The sequence below is a fragment of the Erythrolamprus reginae genome, chromosome 1 (genome assembly GCF_031021105.1).
Source record: "Erythrolamprus reginae isolate rEryReg1 chromosome 1, rEryReg1.hap1, whole genome shotgun sequence".
NCBI classification, from domain to species: domain Eukaryota; kingdom Metazoa; phylum Chordata; class Lepidosauria; order Squamata; family Dipsadidae; genus Erythrolamprus; species Erythrolamprus reginae.
This window is the reverse complement of record NC_091950.1, coordinates 377,222,806-377,244,422: the sequence shown is the minus strand read 5'-3', so window position 1 is coordinate 377,244,422 and position 21,617 is coordinate 377,222,806. Positions and strand designations below refer to the sequence as shown.

Sequence of the window (21,617 nt, the reverse complement as noted above, 5' to 3'; positions counted from 1 at the left end):
CCAAACTATGCAATAGATCAGTGTTTCCCAACCTTGGCAACTTGAAAATATTTGGACTTCAACTCCCAGCATTCCCCAGCCAGCGAATGCTGGCTGGCGAATTCTGGGAGTTGAAGTCCAGATATCTTCAAATTGCCAAGGTTGGGAAATACTGCTATAGATAACAGAAACAACAATCTGATCAGATAGTACAACACAGGGGTGGGTTCTGGATTTTTTTGCTGCCCTTTTGCTTAGTAGTATGCCACAGGGGTGAGTGCATGTTGTGTGCACATGCGCAGTGTTTAAAAAAATCTTGTACATGCACAGAAGCTAAAAACAAGTCACTTTTTGGTGATGTTGTAACTTTGAACGGTCACTAAGTGAACCACTGTAAGTTGAGGACTGCCTGTACAACATAGGAAAAATGAACCTTCCTTTTGAAAAGTAGCAAATGTTTAGGAGTTTAGAACAGAACTTATTTTTCCTAGGCTAAAGGACTGCTGATTACTGTTATGGGAAACTTGGCATTACTTAATCGGTTTTCTTCTCTAGAGGAAAAAACAACAATTAACATTAATTCCCCAATGTCATTAGATGTTCTGTCACCAGGTTGGGTATGTTCTGTATGTGGGAGACAAGTTTGTTCAATTTGGGCAAACTGCCTTATTAGTGATAAAATTATTTTTGTTTTACTTCTCTATGCAAGGCTGCTGCCAACAGGCGTTTGTGCATGGTAGCCTCCACATCTAATTTGTTATTGTAATTATCAACTTTGCCATTTTTAAAATTAAGCAAATAAAAATCAGGATTGGTATCTAGCAAACTAGTGATCAGAATAATACAACAAGGAAGTATAAACTTGGCCATGTTGATTCAGATGTACCTGTTCAAACCCAGAAAGAATATAAATCACCAAATGAAAAGAAGAAAACGCTCTTTTTATTTTATTTTATTTAATTTATTTATTTTGTCCAATACACAATGAGGTTTTTAGTGGGTATATATCTATATATACATAATAAAATACATGATGAAGGTTATAGAGGAGATACTCATAGTAAAATATATCTAAGAAATAATAGAAAAGAGGATAAAGTAATAGAACATATCAATGAAAGAATAGAAGAAGAAATATAGGAATAGAAGAAAGGTATAGGAGATATAGGAGAGCAATAGGACAGAGGACAGAAGGCACTCTAGTGCACTTGTACTTGCCCCTTACTGACCTCTTAGGAATCTGGATAGGTCAACCGTAGATAATCTTTGGGGATGACACTATGGAGTCCGGTAATGAGTTCCACGCTTCGACAACTCGGTTACTGAAGTCATATTTTTTACAGTCAAGTTTGGAGCGGTTAATATTAAGTTTAAATCTGTTGTGTGCTCTGGTGTTGTTGTGGTTGAAGCTGAAGTAGTCACCGACAGGCAGGACGTTGCAGCATATGATCTTGTGGGCAATACTTAGATCTTGTTTAAGGCGTCTTAGTTCTAAACTTTCTAGGCCCAGGATTGAAAGTCTAGTCTCATAGGGTATTCTATTTCGAGTGGAGGAATGAAGGGCTCTTCTGGTGAAGTATCTTTGGACATTTTCAAGGGTGTTAATGTCTGAGATGCTATATGGGTTCCAAACAGATGAGCTGTATTCGAGGATGGGTCTGGCAAAAGTTTTGTAAGCTCTGGTAAGTAGTGTGAGATTGCCAGAGCAGAAGCTACGTAGGATTAGGTTTACAACTCTTGAAGCCTTCTTGGCTATATTGTTGCAGTGGGCTTTGGCACTTAAATCTTTTGTTATTAGTATACCAAGGTCTTTAACCGAGTGGGGATTATCTGTGATAATTTGATTATTCAGTTCGTTTTTGGAGTTCAGATTTTTCTTCCCAATGTGTAGGACAGAGCATTTGCTAGTTGAGATTTGGAGTTGCCATGTGTTAGACCACTCAGAAACAGCGTCAAGGTCTTTTTGGAGAGTAGTTGTGTTATCGGTGGTGTTGAAAAGTTTTACATCGTCGGCGAAGAGGACACAGTTGCTTGTGATGTAATCGCAAAGGTCATTGATGTAGAGAATGAAGAGCGTTGGTCCCAGTACACTACCTTGGGGAACACCGCTTTTAACTGGGACGGGGGTGGATATGGTGCTTCCTATTTTGACCACTTGTTGTCTGTTTGACAGGAATGCTGTAAACTCTTAGAAGTGGGAAGGTAACGTTTTCATCCTTAGATTTTCAAACCAACCCAAAAGTTGTTTGTTGCTTTCTTTGCTTTTAAGTTATAGTTCTGAGAATGATCTACACAAAAGACTTGCTCTGAATTTACTCTCAGCACAGATTTTACTAATTCGTTTCTTTCATGCATGGCACACAAAACCAATAGCATTTGAGGCAACAGAATTTTTAATTATGTAACTTAGATTTCCTGCAAGATTTCTTTGGCATCATTAAAGCAGCTTGTTGGCACCCAATACTGGCAACCCATCAAAAATAGGGGATATGCTGCAAGAATAGAACAGCCTTGTCAAACAGTTCTCATTAGAGAGGTCGACTTTGAAAAAATAACCAAACAAAGCTGTTTGTTGCAATGCTAGAATGGCTGACTCTAGGATTGTTTGAGTCACAGCTTTCTCAACAAAGTGTTAGTAACTCTGAAACAATCACAAAAGAAATTGGGTTTCTGTTTCTTCCAGTGCATCATCCTATTAAAGCGAAGGAGAATACACAATTACTGCTATGGAGACCTAGCAAATATCAATGGTCACTCCAATAGAAGTGCCTTTCTGTTATTATACTTGACGGAACTGGAATAACTACCTGAAAGCATACTGTCTTCCGCTCAGTAGCCAGAAACCTTACAAATACTATGAATGACCCATTAAGGACCAAACTACTGTACAGTATATACAATGCCAAATTAGTCACTGCATCTTTTTCTTTCCCATTTACCTATTGGAGAGAACATTATTTTATTCCTTCCTTCCTTCCTTCCTTCCTTCCTTCATTCATTCATTCATTCATTCAATTTTTATGCCACCCTTCTCCTTAGACTCAGTGTGGCTTACAACATGTTAGCAATAGCACTTTTTAACAAGCCAGCCTATTGCCCCCACAATCCGGGTCCTCATTTTACCCACCTCGGAAGTATGGAAAAATGAGTCAACCTTGAGCCGGTGATGAGATGTGAACCGCTGACCTACAGATCTACAGTCAGCTTCAGTGGCCTGCAATACAGCACTCTACTTGCTGCACCACCCAATCTCTATGTTTTTTTCCCTATCCACATTAGTTTATGTTGGGATCAGAATGCCACAGCGCTCATCTAGAATACTTTCTATTTCATCTTCAAAGTAGCTACTATTCAGGAAAGAAATAGAGTAACATGTGAAGGGCTGTCAGGAATGCTTTAGTAATGGTTATTTTTTAAAGGTGCAGCACTATAGTGTAGCACTGTAAGCTACTTTGAGATTCCTTTGAGATTCCTTTTGGGACTATCACTCTTTAAGATTGTAAACACAATAAAATGAGTATTTATATAAAAAGATTATGATCACCTCCCCCACCAAAAACCACTAAGGAGGATTTTTCTTCCCTGCATACATAATGAGCTGCTTTGTATCACCCACAATACACCTACACTCCTGGAAATGTTTACTGTGTAGGAAAGAAGTAAGCAGAAAATGTGGAGAAAATAATTTTATGAACTTGACAATGTTAAGTTCTAATCTTCAGAATGGTTATGCCAGTGGGCTGGAACATAGACTTTCAATATTCTTCCGAGTGACTTAGTGAGCACCCAACACAATGAGAAATGTAAATGACATTTTATTTTCATCAGTATGATAATTTTTCCAGAATGCATTTCTACTGACTCTCACAGTAGGAATGAAAGTCTCCCAATGAAAATAATTACCAAATCGAAACACATGGATGGGAGAATAACGTATACAGTGTTCCCTCGTTTTTCGCGGGTTCGAACGTCGCGAATAGCCTATACCAGTTTTTCAAAAAATATTAATTAAAAAATACTTTGCAGTTTTTTTCCTATACCAGTTTTTCCCACCCGATAAACATCATATATCATCGCCAAACTAATAATTTTTGCAAATAAATAACAAAAAATAATTATTATTGTTAATAAATAATTATGTTTATAAATATCTGGATCACTAAGTATCTTATTCAGTGGTGAGTACCAGTAATAATGGTGAGTAAATGGTTGTTAAGGGAATGGGAAATGGTAATTTAGGGGTTTAAAGTGTTAAGGGAAGGCTTATGATACTGTCCATAGCCAAAAATGGTGTATTTACTTCCGCATCTCTACTTCGCGGAAATTCAACTTTCGCGGGCGGTCTCGGAACGCATCCCCTGCGGAGATCAAGGGAACACTGTATTTAGAAACTGGATATTAAAATGGAGTTTTTAAAAAATGCTGGGTAAAGTGGGGAACATAGAAAAGATATTGTTTTTCAGAAACAAAGCCTAATTGTGTTATAATCTCTCAATCATCAACAAGAGCAGGAATATCAAATGCTGCTTTACTGTACAGTATAACCAAAGAATTTCCAGTAGCAGATATAGAACTCCACGATATTATTCCACTGACTTAATTTGGAGTATTAGGATGACATTTATGCATCTTTAGACTACTCCAAGGTCTGAAGAGACCCAATGGAATTCAGTATAAAGGAAGAAAACAATTTGCTTACCCTGAACAATCGAAATGTCAAGTTTCCAAGTGATGAAACCCATTCAAAAAGAAATAAGCAAAGTTCATCTTCCAAAACAAATTCCTTTTTATTTAGGTAGACATCAAATTGGCAAAGTCTGTTGTAATTCCGGATCTGACACAAACCGGAATTACACCACATAATTTTATAAATTAGAAACACCCCATGAAAGTTGTATTCCCCAATAAATCAAAATCGACATTGTCTTCAAACTCCACCTTCAGCTCTCAGCAGGGACAGCCTCTGTTCCCACAGGAAATAATATCACCTAACCAAAACAGTCCTCACTATTTATTCCCTCCTCCCAACCTTAAGAATGTGGCAAGCCCGAAACCCTCCACCCTTGTTGTGGTTCAGTCTGGGACCCCTCCGGGAATGGCTGACCTTCTGTCGGTTTCCAGCTCAGAGGGAGAGGCTGAGGAACAGGAGGTGCAGACTGACGAGGAAGAGGAATCCCAGGCTGGAGAAGGACAGCCAGAGTCCCACCAGGGGGAGCTCTCCCCAGCAAGCAGCCTGGATTCCTTAGGGGAAAATGCTCAAGACATCATAGATATGCGACAAAGGAGAGCTAATCAGAGACGGACTCAATTGGCTAGGTATTTCCAGCATTAGGGGTCACAGCTGGGTTTGGGTGTGATGCTCTTGGGAAAGGATAAAAGGCAGACCCACCCTTCCTGGCTTGTGGAGTTTTATCTTGGAGATTCGTGAGACCTGTCTGTGAACTTTGGTGGCTTACAATCCTGGTTTGTGCCTTGGACTATTGAAACCTTGGGGGGGGGTGCCAGCAAGAAGCTTATGGTATTGACTGGACATCAGGACCCTGCTGTAACGTATTATAGCCTGTCTGTTGTGAAGACAGGTTTTCCTTTGTGCTTATTTTTTCCAGCTATAAAATACTTTTGGCTTTTACCAGAGTGTCTGGCTGTTTTTTCAGTTGGTGTTGAGGTCTGGGAAAACCCAGACAGAACACACCCTACATAAGAGAAAGAGGTAAACATAAGTGCACCAGTGTGCCTTTCGTCCCTTGTCCAATTGTCTTTCCTTTATCTCATATATCATATATATATATTCTTCCTTTCATATATCTTCTCCTCTATTTTATATTTTTCTTTATATATATTACCTCATGTCTATTCTCTTCTATGTATTGTGTATTGGACAAAATAAATAAATAAAATAAAATAATATAGAGTTAAAATGGCTACACATGTCAATTTTCAGGTTCAACGCCAATCAGATAAAACAGCAACATCCCTAAAAATGCCAGGGTAGCATTCCTCCAACATGGTGCCTTTAACAAATTGATACCACAACACCCATAATTCTCAACCAGATCAAAACAAAATCAAATTGTCATATTTCACAGTATGCTTGATTTTATATGATTTCCTGGGTAAAATTTTACTGGGCTTCCATTTAACATTAACTATGAGAAAGTTTGTATCAAGAGCTTTAAGGACTCTTAGCACATAGATCCGTGATGGCGAACCTATGGCACACGTGCCAGAAGGGGCACATAGAGCCCTCTCTGTGGGCATGTGCACCGTTGTCAGCTGCTCTTCTGCATTCTAGTGCGCAAATTTACATTGGCCTCCTGATCTTCACGCGCACCAGGGCACCGGAAACCAGAAGACCATCTGGCTGGTGCAGGTGTGAACGTTGGCCACCTGATCTTTAGGTTTTTGACACACGTGTGCGTTCCAGTTGGCCACTCAGTGCCAAAAAGGTTCACCATCAATGACATAGATTTTCTTTATGATCTATCCCTCGCTCAGCTTTTTAGGGTCAATGGTACAATAATCACCACTGTAACTGTCCACCATCTGCCTTGCTGCTTCCATTTTCTTCTACCTTTCCCACTATTAGAGAGTCTTCCAGAGAATTAGTTCTTCACAATACATGATTGAAGTAGGATAATTTGAAGCCGGTCATGTATGTCTCAAGTGAGAACTCTGGGCTGATTTGTTTGATGATCCATTTGTTTGTTTTCTTGACTGTCCATGGGGCTTCATCAGTAGGAGGTAGCAAAAAATCAGTAATTTGTATATTCTTAACCAATCTGGGTCCCAATATGACAGTTTTCAAATCTCCTACACTGCCTGACAGGCATCATGCCTTATCCAATGTTATTTTATTTGAATTCTTTTAACTGGAAGAAAAATGGAAAGCTAGCATGCTGTAAAGCCAATTATCCACTCAAACATAATATTTATTCCTAAGACTGCTTGTGGACTCTGTATCTCTGGAGGGATCTTTAGAAATATAAATAATCGGGATTTTTAGCCTAGTTTTTTGATTCAAAGTATGCCAACTTGATCCGAAGAAAAGACATATATAAGCTGGAATGGTAGAAGATTAGAGGAGGTAGCTGGGAGCCATCCAACTATCGGTAGTCTAATAAATGGATGTTTTGTCCTCTTTCATACAGCAATTTTTAGAGTCCCCTTTTCAACCTTACAACATTGAAAATGTACTCACTGATCTAAAAGATTAGGGACTCTTGACTTACCAAGTCACGCAATAGTCGAAGTCTGTCAAAGTCATGGCCATGGCAGTGTCAGTCTCTCTATAGAAACTAGTGACTCAGATACAATACTGAAAGGGGATATATGCCCTGCTAGATAAGACCCCAGGCCCATCTATAAGACCCAAGGGAGTCCAGATTGCTGGGGGCAATATGCTGACTCTCTAAACCACTTAGAGAGGGCTGTAAAGCACCATGAAGCAGTATATAAGTCTAAGTGCTATTGCTATCTAATCCAGCAGTTGTTTTCACAGTGGCCAATCAACTGCACCAGGAAGTCCACTAGTTTTCCACCAGATGGCCTTTAGAGAACATGACCCCAAGTGTATCTTTTGCATTCAAAACCTGCCGGGTTTTTTGCTGGCATCTCATTCAAAAATATGAATAAAATAAAGATCCCTACCAAAATACACAGCAGCAGTCACAGAACATACAAGACAAATCACTATGGCCACCAATATGTATGTTAACAAGTATACCAATATCCTTATACTTAACAGCCTTTTAGCTAATGGAGTAAACATAAATCATGTGCTAATTGTAATTGCTGAACAAACTCAAACAACCTCATTTGCACAATAATACTAAGCCATAAACAATCTAATCACATTAAAGCTTAGTGCAATGTGTGAACCCAGCTATTGTTTTGCCAATTCTATTAATGAACAATATTGAGGCCAGAAAGTGCTTTAGATAATAATTTCTGCCTTGACAATAAACATGCTTGTATGTTATACAGTGTTTTACAATATATCCCAAAATGCTATGTGCTGATTGGAATAGAAAACATTTGAAAGGGGAACTCCAAACAAAGACAATATGATCCATATTTTCCACACCCATTCATTAATTCTAAAGGCTGTTCTCCCCTTAACTAAAAAGCTACCACATATATTGCCTGTACTGTATAACCACTCAGTCCTGTTAGAACTAAGCAAAAAAAAAATCATTTGTACAAAAAAAAATGACAAATAGCACTTTAACTCTCTCAACAGTAGCACAATTTATATTGCTGTTACTGCATTTCTATCACATTCTGTTTCAGATGCCATGTACTTCAGAAAAAGAAGAGAAAGAAAAATATTTTTTTGAAGAAAAGTACTTGAGTTTTAGTGCATTAGTTTACTTAGCTTTACAGAATTTCTTACAAAATTGAGAAGCACTATATAGACCCTGGAGGATCTCAATATTTATCTGAGAGTGAGTATTATTGCCAACCATAAATTAAACAGATTAATAAATGGTTAATACATAAATTAGTATACTAGTAAAAATAGAGCTTCCCATAGAACAAAACTGTTTCTTCTGTTCATTTAGATTGGCTATCTATCTATCTATCTATCTATCTATCTATCTATCATATGTCTATCTATCTATCTATTTATCTATCTATCTATCTATCCTCTATCTATCTATCTATCTATTTATCTATCTATCTATCATCTATCTATCTATCTATCTATCATCTATCTATCTACCTATCATCTATCTATCTATCTATCTATCATCTATCTATCTATCTATCTCTATCTATCTATCAACTTGGAGTGGCACAATGGCTCAAATCGAATCTCAGTGCTGTGTAACAGGGTGAGCTCCCATTCTTGCCTAGTAATTGAAAAGCATGTAAATGTGAATAGATAAAGAGGTACCATTTTGATGGAAAAGGACCGTTGAACTTACCTGAACGGTCTTCTCGATGCACTGCAAGGAGAGTCCAGGATGGGTAATTCTTCAGTCTGATTGGTAGGGACTGAGTTTAATTTAAATATTAGGCAGGTGCCGCCCCCTTAGCCCTCCAGTCTCATTAAAACGAAGGAGCAGTAAAGTCCAACACATTTATTGAACCATATGAAAAAACACAACAACTTCAAAGAAAGGAACCTTAAACCATAACATGGCCCCTGGTCCAGAACTGGGTGGGTCTGGACTCTCCTTGCAGTGCATCGAGAAGACCGTTCAGGTAAGTTCAACGGTCCTTCTCCAATGCACTTGCAAGGAGAGTCCAGGATGGGATATGCCCAAGAAAAACTTAGAGGGAGGGAGAAGGCTGGACCAGTGGCTCGGCAAAGGAACAAACCTCCTGTAGGACCCTCCTCCCAAAAGCTGCCTCTGATGAAGCATAAGAGTCTATACGATAGTGCTTTATAAAGCTTGAGGGAGCAGCCCAAGTGGCCGCCCGGCAAATGTCCTCTAAAGACGCCTGTGTCCTCCATGCCGTCGAGGTGGCGGCGCTGCGGGTCGAGTGTCCAGTGATGCCATGTGGCACCGGCGAACCTCTAGCTCTGTACGCCTCCGATATACAGTCACGGAGCCACCGGCTGATGGTCTGGGAGGAAACTCTGGACCCCAGAGAACGTGCTGAAAAGGATACAAACAAGGCCTCTGAAGCTCTGAAGGACTGAGTCCTGCGAATATAGATTTTAAGGGCTCTCCTCACGTCCAGCTTGTGCCACCTCAACTCTAAAGGGTGAGTTCCATGTGTACAAAAATCCGGTAGCACGATGTCTTGTGCCCTGTGAAAAGTGGTATTCACCTTAGGTAAGAAAGCCGGGTCCAGCCTAAGGACCACTCTGTCCGGATGAAAGCGACATAAGTCCGGTCTTGTAGACAAAGCCGAAATCTCTGAGACCCTCCTGGCAGACGTAATGGCTACCAGGAAGGCAGTCTTAAGAGTCAACAGCCGTATAGGAACCTGCCGTAGAGGCTCAAATGGAGGTGCTGTGATGGAGTGAAGCACCAAGGACAGGTCCCATGACGGGAAGCGATGAATGACTGGCGGTTTAAGATTAGCCGCCCCTCTCAGGAAGTCTCGTATCCATGGATGTTTGCTCAAGGGGCGATGACTGTCCAATGTAATGATACTGGATAAAGCAGCCACATGCCGACGAAGAGTATTCGGGGCGAGGCCCTTGTCCAGACCTGCCTGCAGGTATGTCAGTACCATAGGAGGAGAAGCTACCTGAGGCTCCACCTGTCGTAGTGCACAGAACTTAGAAAAGGCCTCCCAAGTGGCCTGGTAGATCCTCCTGGTAGAAGGCCTACGGGCAGCCTGTATAGTATCGATAACCGTGTCTGGCAGAGCGTGACTCCTCAGACGTTCCCGCTCAAGCGCCACACGGTTAGCTGCCACCACTGAGGCTCCGGGTGTGACATGGTCCCCTGGAAGAGGGAGATTCGGTGGTCCGGAATCCGCCATGATGGAGCAATTGAGAGTTGCATCAGGTCTGCGAACCAGATCCGACGGGGCCAAAAGGGGGCCAACAACAGCACCTCTGCCTGCTCCTGCAATATTTTCCGAATTACTCTGGGAATGATGGAAACCGGTGGAAACGCATATAAAAGACCCGGAGGCCATCTGAGGCGCAGAGCATCCACTCCTTCCGCTCCCTGGGATGGAAATCGGGAGAAGAAGCGGGGAAGCTGGGAGTTGAGACACGTTGCAAACAAGTCCAGAACTGGCACCCCAAACCTCCTGGTGATCTCTAGGAAGATCCCGGGTTCCAGTTGCCATTCCCCTGGATCTAGTGTCTCCCTGCTGAGCCAGTCTGCACAAACGTTCTCCACCCCAGAGATGTGTTCCGCTGAAAGCGATGCCAGATTGGTCTCTGCCCACCTGAAAAGAGACTCCGACTCTGCCATCAGCCTCCCTGACCGAGTTCCCCCCTGTCGGTTGATGTGGGAACGCGTGGCTACGTTGTCGGTCATAATTAATACGTGCTGATCCTTCACCAGGTGAGCAAAGCTGTGGAGGGCCAGTGACACTGCCTTCAGCTCCAAGAAGTTTATGTTGACATTGTAAAGGTCCTGCTGCGACCACAGGCCCTGGGCTATTTGTGAGGAAAGATGTGCTCCCCACCCCCGCAGACTCGCATCGGTCGTCACCGTGAGGAATTCCTTGTCCAGAAAGGAGGAACCGCTGCTCAAGGCTGGAGACACCCACCACCGGAGAGATCTGCGAACCCTGGCATTGAGGAAAACCTTCCTGCGAGAATGGCTCGATTTCTGCTTCTGAAAGGGGAGAAGGAACCACTGTAATGGTCGAAGGTGGAACCTTGCCCACGGCAGTATGCCAATGCATGACACTAGCGTCCCTAGGAGCTGGGACAGGAATAGCAGACTTGGGTACTGCTGGAGGCGCAGCTCTCTCACCAACCTCCTGATTGTAGATTGCCTGTCCCGTGACAGAAAGACCTCGCCCAGTTCGGAATCTATCGTCGTCCCCAAATGGGCCAGGCGAGTCGTGGGCGTCAGGTGGCTTTTGTCCCAGTTTATGGAAAAACCATGGTCTTCCAGGGTCTGTATGGTTAAGTGTAGGTCCTTTAGTGCCCGATCCGGTGTTCTGGACAAAATCACGATGTCGTCCAAATACGCCATGAGGCGTACCGACTGACATCTGAGGTGCGCCGTAAGGACATCCAGCAACTTTGTAAATGCTCTCGGGGCTGATGATAGGCCAAAGGGCATCGCCCTGTACTGGAAATGTGCTCCGGCAATGCAGAATCTGAGAAATTGTCTGTGAGGAGGAAATATTGGGACATGGAGATATGCCTCCTTCAGGTCTATGGAGGACATGAGGTCTCTGTGGCGGATGGCTGCCAGTATTGATCTGAGAGAGTGCATCTTGAACCTCCTGTATTTTACATAGAGGTTCAAGCGCCTCAGGTTCAGAATCAGCCGCACTCCCCCCGACGACTTGGGAATGAGAAAGATCGCCGAGTAGAAGCCCCTGCCTTGCTGTGTCAAGGGAACCTCCTCTATAGCTCCAATGTCCAGTAAGTGCTCGACTTCTTTGAATAGGAGTCTTCTTCTCTCCCCATCTGATGGAACTCGACAGGGGAGAAACCTGTGAGGTGGAGGGCAGAAGAATTCTATTCTCAGGCCCTGGCCAACTGTAGATACCGCCCAAGGGTCTGAGGACGTCGCCGCCCATGCTGCATGGAAGGACATCAGTCTTCCGCCCAGACAGCCTCTGAGCTCGGAGTCACTTCGACTTCTTGAAGCCTCTGCTTCCTCCTCTAAAGGGGCGGCGGCCTTGATAAGATCTATTCCTGTCCGCTTGGAAAGACCTATCCGCCCGAAAGGACCCCTGGCCAAATGAGCTCTGAAAATACGGCCTCGACGCCTGGGTGCCCATCGAGGAGGGCTCAGACCGAAAGGACTGCCTTCTCTGATAGGGAGTGAATCTCCTATCCTGCTTCCTGTTTGCCCTAGGCATGACCTTTTTCTTGTCTTTATCCTCCACGAGGACGTCGTCCAGGACCTCCCCAAACAGTTTCTTGCCTTTGAATGGGGCAGATGCCAGGCTCCATTTGGACTTAACGTCCGCCTGCCAGCTCCGGAGCCAAATGAGCCGACGGGAGGCCACAGAGGAGGCCATTGCACGGGAAGCAAATTTGGCGGCGTTGACCATAGCGTCCGCCGAAAACTCCGTGGCCGCCAGGAGTTTGTTGAGGTCCTGGCGGAGTCTAGTATCTTCCGGATTAACCCTGGATTGCAGTTCTTGGATCCAGAGCATCGTGGCCCTATTGAAGAACGATGCCGCCGAAGCGGCTCGCAGAGCCCAGGCCGCCATCTGGTGAGTCCTGCGCACCACATTTTCCGCTCTCTTGTCCTCTGCTCTGAGACCCTCCTGAGATTCTGAGGGAACCAGGGCATTGGACACCAGGCTCGTCACCGGTTTATCCACCACTGGAAACTCCAGCAGGTCCTACATCGCCTGGTCAAATGTATAGAATCTGCGATCCAGGTTAGATGGCCCCTGTGCGGCGGCTGGGTTCTCCCACGGGCGCTGGATAGTTTCTCTGAACAGGTGGGAAGACGGAATGTGGACCGTCTCCTGCTTGGGGAAGACAAATAGGCCCCCTGCCGGTTGGGCCGTCTCAGAAGCCGCTGCCTGGTCCCCCTCACCTGCTTGCTCGATGGTCATCTTGGCTTTATTCAAAAGAACCCTGAAAAGGGATGACTTAAAGAGTCCAGGAAAACTGGGTGGTTCAGGGGGCTGCTCATCACCAGAAAGTTCATCCTCAGCCCCACTGAAATCGTCTCTAGATGACCGCTCCTCATCCATTGAGCCTTCCATGGAGAGGGTGACAGGGGCAGTCCAGGGGTCTCTAGACCTCATTGGAGGGAGTCCCACTGGAGACTGCTGATGTTGTTGAGTCCCCACCGCCACACCCTGGGTATAAGCTGTGGCAATGAGGTCTTGCAAGGACTGAGGCATGCTCTGCCAGGCATCATTGGAGCTGCGCAGGCCTGCAGCTGTAGGTGTAAAAGTGGCTGCCTGGCCAGACTGGGGTGCTGGAAAGGCTGGATATGCAGACAGTCCTGCAGCACATTGTCTCTCAGCCCTGGGTGCTGGCAGCCTCACTCTCTCTGGAGACCAATCTCTCTCCGTGGCTGAGCCTACAACCCCTGGCAGGAACGTGGGGGAGGCCATCAAAGGACTGGGTTGACTGGCAGAAGGAACAGGGCCCATTACCTTCTGAGAAGCCTCCAATTGCTTCTCCAGGGCCCGGATGCGCTTTTCTGCTTCCCTCAGCGAGGCCCCCTGAGATACCTTGGCCTTCTGGGGCTTTTCCTTTGGAGTGCTAGGCCCTGCAGAGGGCTCCTCCACCAACTGGCCCGCCTGATCTGCCATATTGCCACGAAAACAAGGAGATTGCCTGAGACAGAAAGAAATCAAGGCCAAAACTCCTCAACTGCTCTGACCAGAAAATGGCAGAATGACAGGCAACTGCTCCACTGCGCCTGCGTGTAGCTAGGGCAGATTCCAGTTGTAACATTAGCGCGCCCAAACAGGCCGGCTAAGCCCCGCCTCGCTTTCAACTTTCCTTGAAGAAAATGGCCGCCGGCCGGTTGCCCTGGCAACCGCAAACACTTTGGGCGCGAAACCTCCGACATCGGCCTCCAACAAACATGGCCGTCGGAAATGACAGGCAAACGGCCAGAAGGCTCCCTGCTGTGCCACGGGCAGCGAAATCAGCCCGATTTCATAAGCGTTGTGAGCGGGGCGATCGGGGGGGCGGGGGGGGGGGCGCGGATGTCCTCCGAGGCCTGTTCTGCGCCCCCTCCCCTTGGTTTATTCGCCACGGGGGAGGGCGGACCCCCCCGCGGCGTCAACCGGCTCCTCTCCTCCGGAGTCTACCTCGGAGGTAGTTTCCCCGGGCGCTCACTCCTGAACCCACAAGCCAGGCCCTTGTGTGGGTTCACAGACAAGGAGGAGCTGCAGTCAACTGGATTAGACCCACTGGAGGTCTGAAACCAGAGCTGCCTGAGGAGAAACCCCCAGCTGCACCTAAGAGAAAAAGGGGAAAGAAAAAGACAGATTTAATAATAATCAATACATCAAAAAACATCAAATAACATTTAAAGCCTAAACCTCTCATACCAATACTATTGGTAGAGCAAAAACTCAAAGTCCCTTTACTGCGACTGAGTTTTTAAGACTGGAGGGCTAAGGGGGCGGCACCTGCCTAATATTTAAATTAAACTCAGTCCCTACCAATCAGACTGAAGAATTACCCATCCTGGACTCTCCTTGCAAGTGCATTGGAGAAGTTTACTGTTTTCTGTACTTTCATACTGATGGTCACATGATGATGGAGACATCTCTCAGACAACACAGCCTCCCTAGGCCCAGAATCGGAGATGAACATTGCCTTTTTAAGTCAGTCATGAGAGGACAGGGGAAAATTTTAAACTTTAAACTTACATGCCATCCATCTCCCCTATAAATCAAAGTATTTTCTTAATTATATCTCATTAGTGGCATAATTATTACTTATAAAATATTAGAAGCAAATATTCTCATATTTTTATGACTTGTTCAAAAAAGAAATAGAGCCATATGTGTAATACAGCAACACAAACATGTAAGAAATTCCACAAAGATCCACTGAAGAAATATGGGTATAATATGCCACTAAACAATAGTGGAAGATAAACTAAAGGGAAGACAAACTAATTGGAAGACAAACCATTTTTATTTTCTTCAAGTTGTTTGAAATGATTTGAATAAAATATGAATAAAATAGATAGTAAAACTTTACACTGCATTAAGGATAACAATTTAAAATTTGGCATCCCATGGAAGGCATATAATGACACCCTTCACCTACACACAAATTAAACACAACCCTTAGTAAATGCTTTTTGTTGTTGTTCTAGACTTCAGGGTTAAATAGATTGGCATAAGCTTTGGGCCTCTCACAAGTAATAGCAAAATGCCATGTCTCTTTTTGTTTCTGTGACATTAAAATACCTCTTAATGAGAGAGAAGTGTGATTTATTCCAAGGCTGTCTAATGCCTGAAAGTATTTCAGAGGATTCCACAAATATGTATTTTTCAAAAGTAAGACTAAAACAAGAACTCTTCAGTGATTGCAGCAAAATACATCCCAACAAGATACAACATATATATATACATAGACAATACCAAAAACTTCATGTTTATAATATTTAGTAATGTAAAGACGTCTGTAGCATCCAGATCTAAAGTGGTTAAAGGAACTTTGGATCTGGCATGGAAAAAGCACTATAGACAGAACCCAGAAGATGCCTATGTCAGTTCTGAAGGTTTTCTGCCCACTACAGGGCAGTCCGACTAGTATTTGTATCATTGTTACAGATTTCCCAAATCTACTGTTCTGACTCTCTTTAGGTTTGTGGATGAGAAAGTGGAACACGATGATTCCTGAGGCTTCTTCTTTACTATTGCATTGGTGCGAGAGGGGACAAAGTAATTGGGGTGTCAGTTCAGAGATTATGATCAAAAAAGAATCACAAGTTCCAGTGATTTTAGTTATGTATCACGAGGCACCGTTGATGCGGGAAATGATTCCGTTTACAAAAGAATTGTTTTTCCTCAAAACATAATCCTTTAATTCCTTTAGTTTGGTCCGGATTTCTTCTTCAGACATTTCTGTCAATGGCATTGCTTTCACTTGAGAAAGGAAATCTTGAATTATTTGTTCCCCCTCCTGAAATGGGAAAAAAAGTACTTGTCAATTACTTAATATCAAAATACTAACCTTTAAAAACACAAGTCCTTTGTTTCATCGCCTACCAGATTAGAATAACAAAGCAGAATAAGGAGATAAAATAATTGGGGTTTAATATTTTCCATCAAGGCAACTATCAAGAAAAATCGAAAGAGACTAGAAAGTATCTTTTAGGTTCATCCTTAGCTCTTCAATCTTTTTCCTATGGCTATTTAAACAAGGACTACCACAGCAAAAGAAAAAAAGGAAAACATTTATTTAGAACAGTGGTCACCAACACAAGGACTATCTATGTACCAGGGTACCCCGATTTAGAAGATACACATTTACTTAAAGAACCTAGCACACAATTAAGATTGCATCCTCATTCCCTCAATAAAGGCATATCAGCACAAATACTGGAAATAGCAACAGAGATTTATTGAACTGGGTCACTCATTAAAAGTTTTACTCCATCCACAGGCCAAGTGAGAAGATGCTAAAACCGGCCCCCATTTGCTCTATTTCTGCCACCCACAAGCTCTCCAAGAATGGTCACTCAAAACAGTCCTAATTACCACCTTCTAGGGAAAAGTATATTTGACTAGAAATGGTATTAAAAATACACCCACTTTAGCCCCTGGAACAATAGGCTGATTCCAAATTGAGCTGACAAAAGAAGTGAGGAGAAAAAATGCACTCTCATACTTGCTCAGATAGCAAATGTTAGTCATATCTGTAATAGCTGAAGAAGCCATATGATCAATGCTATAGTGACTAACTGATACATACTTGCATTGCAAAGGGCTCTCTTTCAAAAAAGGAAGATATTTCTATTCCTCTGAATAATAATAATAATTTCATAATTTATTAGACGTGTATGCTGCCCCTCTCCGAAGACTCGGGGCGGCTCACAACAGCAATAAAACAGTACAGTACAAATCTAATAGTTAAAACTACGGCTAAAAACCCGCTATCTTAAAAAACAATCAATACTGTACAATCACAACCACACATAGCTCTTAATGGTCAGAGAAGGGGATACATTAATTGTCCCATCCTTGGCGACATAGGTCTTCAAGGTCTTGCGGAAGGCGAGGAGGGTGGGGGCAGTTCAAATCACCCGGGGGAGTTGATTCCAGTGGGCCGGGGCCGCCACAGAGAAGGCTCTTCCCCTAGGCCCCGCCAGATGATATTGTTTAGTCGATGGGACCCAGAGAAGGCCAACTCTGTGGGACCTAATCGGCCGCTGGGATTCATGCGGCAGAAGGCAGTCCCGTAGGTATTCTGGTCCGATGCCATGTGGGGCCTTATAGGTCATCACCAACACTTGTGTCCGGAAATTAATCGGCAACTAGTGCAGGCCGCAGAGTGTTGACGAAACATGGGCATATCTGGCACAATCCATGACTGCTCGTGCGGCCGCATTCTACACAATCTGAAGTTTCCGAACACTCTTCAGAGGTAGCCCCATGTAGAGACGTTGCAGTAGTTGAACCTCAAGGTGATAAGGGCGTGAGTGACTGTGAGCAGGGATTCCCTGTCCAAATAGGGCTGCAACTGATGCATCAGGCGAACCTGGGCAAACGCCCTCCTCGCCACAACCAAAAGATGATGTATGATTAGATTAGATTAGATTAGATTAGTTTTATTGGATTTATATGCCGCCCCTCTCCGTAAACTCGGGGCGGCTCACAACAGTGGTAAACAAAACATAGTAACAAATCTAATATTTCGCAATCTAAATTACAGTTTTAGGTGAAAAAAATCCAAAAGAACCCCAATATATAAAAAACAAGCACACAATCGAATCATACACAAAAACTACATGGGCAAGGGGGAGATGTTTCAATTCCCCCATGCCTGACAGCAGAGGTGGGTTTTAAGGATTTTCCAAAAGGCAAGGAGGGTGGGGGCAATCCTAATCTCTGGGGGTAGCTGGTTCCAGAGGGTCGGAGCCACCACAGAGAAGGCTCTTCCCCTGGGTCCCGCCAGACGACATTGTTTAGTTGACGGGACCCGGAGAAGGCCAACTCTGTGGGACCTATATCAGTGATAGCGAACCTTTTTGGTACCAAATGCCCAAACCAGAATGTGTGCATGTACATTTATGTGCTTGTGCATGCACTGGAGCACAGGAAACCCAAAGGCCAGCTGGCCGGCGCGCACATACCTGGGTTTTTTGGGCGTTTTTGGAGCATTTTTTGAAAAAGACCTGAAAACAGCCCAAAAAACAGTCTGAAAAGAGCCCAGAAAATGGCCGCAAAGACCACCTGGCCAGAAATCAGAAGAGCAGCTGGCGAAGGTACGCGGGCCCACAAAGAGGGCTATGCATGCATGCCGCTTCTGACATGCAGGCCATAGGTTCGCCATCACAGCCTATATGTTTTTTCTTATCAGTTGCAAAGTGATTCTTTGACAATGGTCAAATGAATCCATCACCTCAATTTCAATCTTTATAACCTTATATAAAAACTTGGCTGACTAATCTTCAATGTCCTTTGTTCCTAACAACAGGAAACCAATGACTCAGTATAACTTGTTAGCTTTAATGAAACAATAGATGGATCATCTCTAATTGTTGACATGTTCTGACATGAGCTTTTCCACCATAACTGTGAATATTTCTGGTGTCACATCTAACAAAGGCTATGCAAAAAGTGCAAAAAGAATAATCAAAATAATCAGGGGGCTCAATCATTTCTCTCTCACAAGTTGAGGTGATGGCCATTAGCTTTAAAGGAGAACCTTAAAGTTTTGTGCAGAACAAGTCTATCAAAAGCTATTAGTTTTAAGATTCAATGTGGTCTCCAATTATTACTGCTAGGGTACAACAGGAGATGCCTTTTCCTGCTTACAAACACCCCAGAACATCTGGTTAGCCATGGTAAGAGAGAAAATGCTGGGTTAAAATGAACCTTACATTGATCTTGCAAAGCCACTCATGCTAAAACAAACATAGAAACATAGAAGCATAGAAGTCTGACAGCAGAAAAAGACCTCATGGTCCATCTAGTCTGCCCTTATACTATTTTCTGTATTTTATCTTAGGATGGATATATGTTTATCCCAGGCATGTTTAAATTCAGTTATTGTGGATTTATCAACTACGTCTGCTGGAAGTTTGTTCCAAGGATCTACTATTCTTTCAATAAAATAATATTTTCTCATGTTGCTTTTGATCTTTCCCCCAACTAACTTCAGATTGTGTCCCCTTGTTCTTGTGTTCACTTTCCTATTAAAAACACTTCCCTCCTGGACCTTATTTAACCCTTTAACATATTTAAATGTTTCGATCATGTCCCCCCTTTTCCTTCTGTCCTCCAGACTATACAGATTGAGTTCATTAAGTCTTCCCTGATACGTTTTATGCTTAAGACCTTCCACCATTCTTGTAGCCCGTCTTTGGACCCGTTCAATTTTGTCAATATCTTTTTGTAGGTGAGGTCTCCAGAACTGAACACAGAATTCCAAATGTGGTCTCACCAGCACTCTATATAGCGGGATCATAATCTCCCTCTTCTTGCTTGTTATACCTCTAGCTATGCAGCCAAGCATCCTACTTGCTTTCCCTACCGCCTGACTGCACTGTTCACCCATTTTGAGACTGTCAGAAATCACTACCCCTAAATCCTTTTCTTCTGAGGTTTTTGCTAACACAGAACTGCCAATACAATACTCAGATTGAGGATTCCTTTTCCCCAAGTGCATTATTTTACATTTGGAAACATTAAACTGCAGTTTCCATTGCTTTGACCATTTATCTAGTAAAGCTAAATCATTTACCATATTACAGACGCCTCCAGGAATATCAACCCTATTGCACACTTTAGAGTCATCGGCAAATAGGCAAGCCTTCCCTAACAAACCTCCCCCTATGTCACTCACAAACATATTAAAAAGAATAGGACCCAGAACAGACCCTTGTGGCACACTGCTTGTATTAATTAATATATTAATTAATATTTTCTTCAATAAGGGGTGAGCACCAGAAATAGCATACAAGTTGAAAAGACTACTTGAAATGACTTGCTGCTGATTCTCTATTCTCTAAGATTTCTCTCATAAAAATATCTTACAACCTGAAGCAAGAAGCCAGTTTTCCATTTAACAATGTTTTGTCTCAAAATCTTCCTCTTGTATTCTTCAACTTCTCAATTTGTACTCACAAAGGTACAAATATTTTTTAACTCAAAATGATACTCTTATGTTTATTTTCAACTCAGGATTGCATTTTATTTTTATTTTTTTTAATAAAAGTCAAGATTATTGATTGCAAATATGAGCTGCATTTTTTTTTATTCCAAAGATTTGTATGGCTGCTCATTTTAAAAGCATATACAGTATCTGTTGTCAAGTCTCAATGGTTGAGTTGAGGCATCACAATAAGCCCAAAATGACATTATGACAAGATACATGAACTTGGCAAATATTTTTCAAAGAATTATGCAAAGCAGAACATAGACATTTTCATAAATAAACAGCAGAATCCAACAAACCTGCTTCTCCCTGTGGCATCTTTTGGCAGCTGGTTCTTCATCCTCCTCCTCCTGAGATATTAAAATATTCTGGAAATCCTCCAGTTCCAGAGCTTTTGCCTTGGCACTCTCAATCACGTGTTGGGGAAAGGCAGCTAATTCTGCTACATGGATACCAAAGCTCTGGTCACAGGCTCCTGAAGAAGAATCACCAGGAAGTCATTTTAATTTGAAGGTTAACCTAATAACTTCAGACCACAAAGAGTGGAATATGCACCCAAAAGAAGATATTGGCAAGTACGTATTCAGGTCACTGCAATGGTGGGTTTCATATATATATGAATATACATATATACATATATACATATATACATATATACATACATACATACATACATACATACATACATACATATGTATATATACATATACATACACAAATTTCCACGGGTATATGTAGATTGTGGTGAGTTCAGATTTTTCCCCAGGTAATATTTACTGTCTTTGTGATGTTTCGGCGAATGAGTACAGCAGCACGAAGCCAGTAACTTCAGCCTGGTGGTGGCGAATGTAATATCTATCTATCTATCTATCTATCTATCTATCTATCTATCTATCTATCTATCTATCTATCTATCTATCTAATTATCTATCTATCTATCTATCTATCTATCTATCTATCTATCTAATTATCTATCTAATTATCTATCTAATTATCTATCTATCTATCTAATTATCTATCTAATTATCTATCTATCTAATTATCTATCTATCTATCTAATTATCTATCTATCTATCTATCTAATTATCTATCTATCTATCTAATTATCTATCTATCTATCTAATTATCTATCTGTCTAATTATCTATCTATCTATCTATCTATCTATCCATCCACCCATCCATCCATCCATCCATCCATAAAATGGGGCAAAA

At 42.6% G+C, this 21,617-nt stretch overlaps 1 protein-coding gene across 1 annotated transcript in view; it reads right to left on the bottom strand.

Moving 5' to 3' along the window:
- Positions 1-15,189: 15,189 nt before the first annotated feature.
- MSH2 (mutS homolog 2) overlaps positions 15,190-21,617 on the bottom strand; it is a 90,882-nt gene continuing 84,454 nt past the window's right edge. Inside the window, exons 15-16 of the mRNA XM_070734706.1 lie at positions 20,704-20,879; positions 15,190-16,204 (exon numbers count right to left, since the gene is read on the bottom strand). Coding sequence (XP_070590807.1) covers positions 16,034-16,204; positions 20,704-20,879 — 347 coding nt within the window. The 3' untranslated portion in view covers positions 15,190-16,033. The remainder of the gene's footprint in view (positions 16,205-20,703; positions 20,880-21,617) is intronic.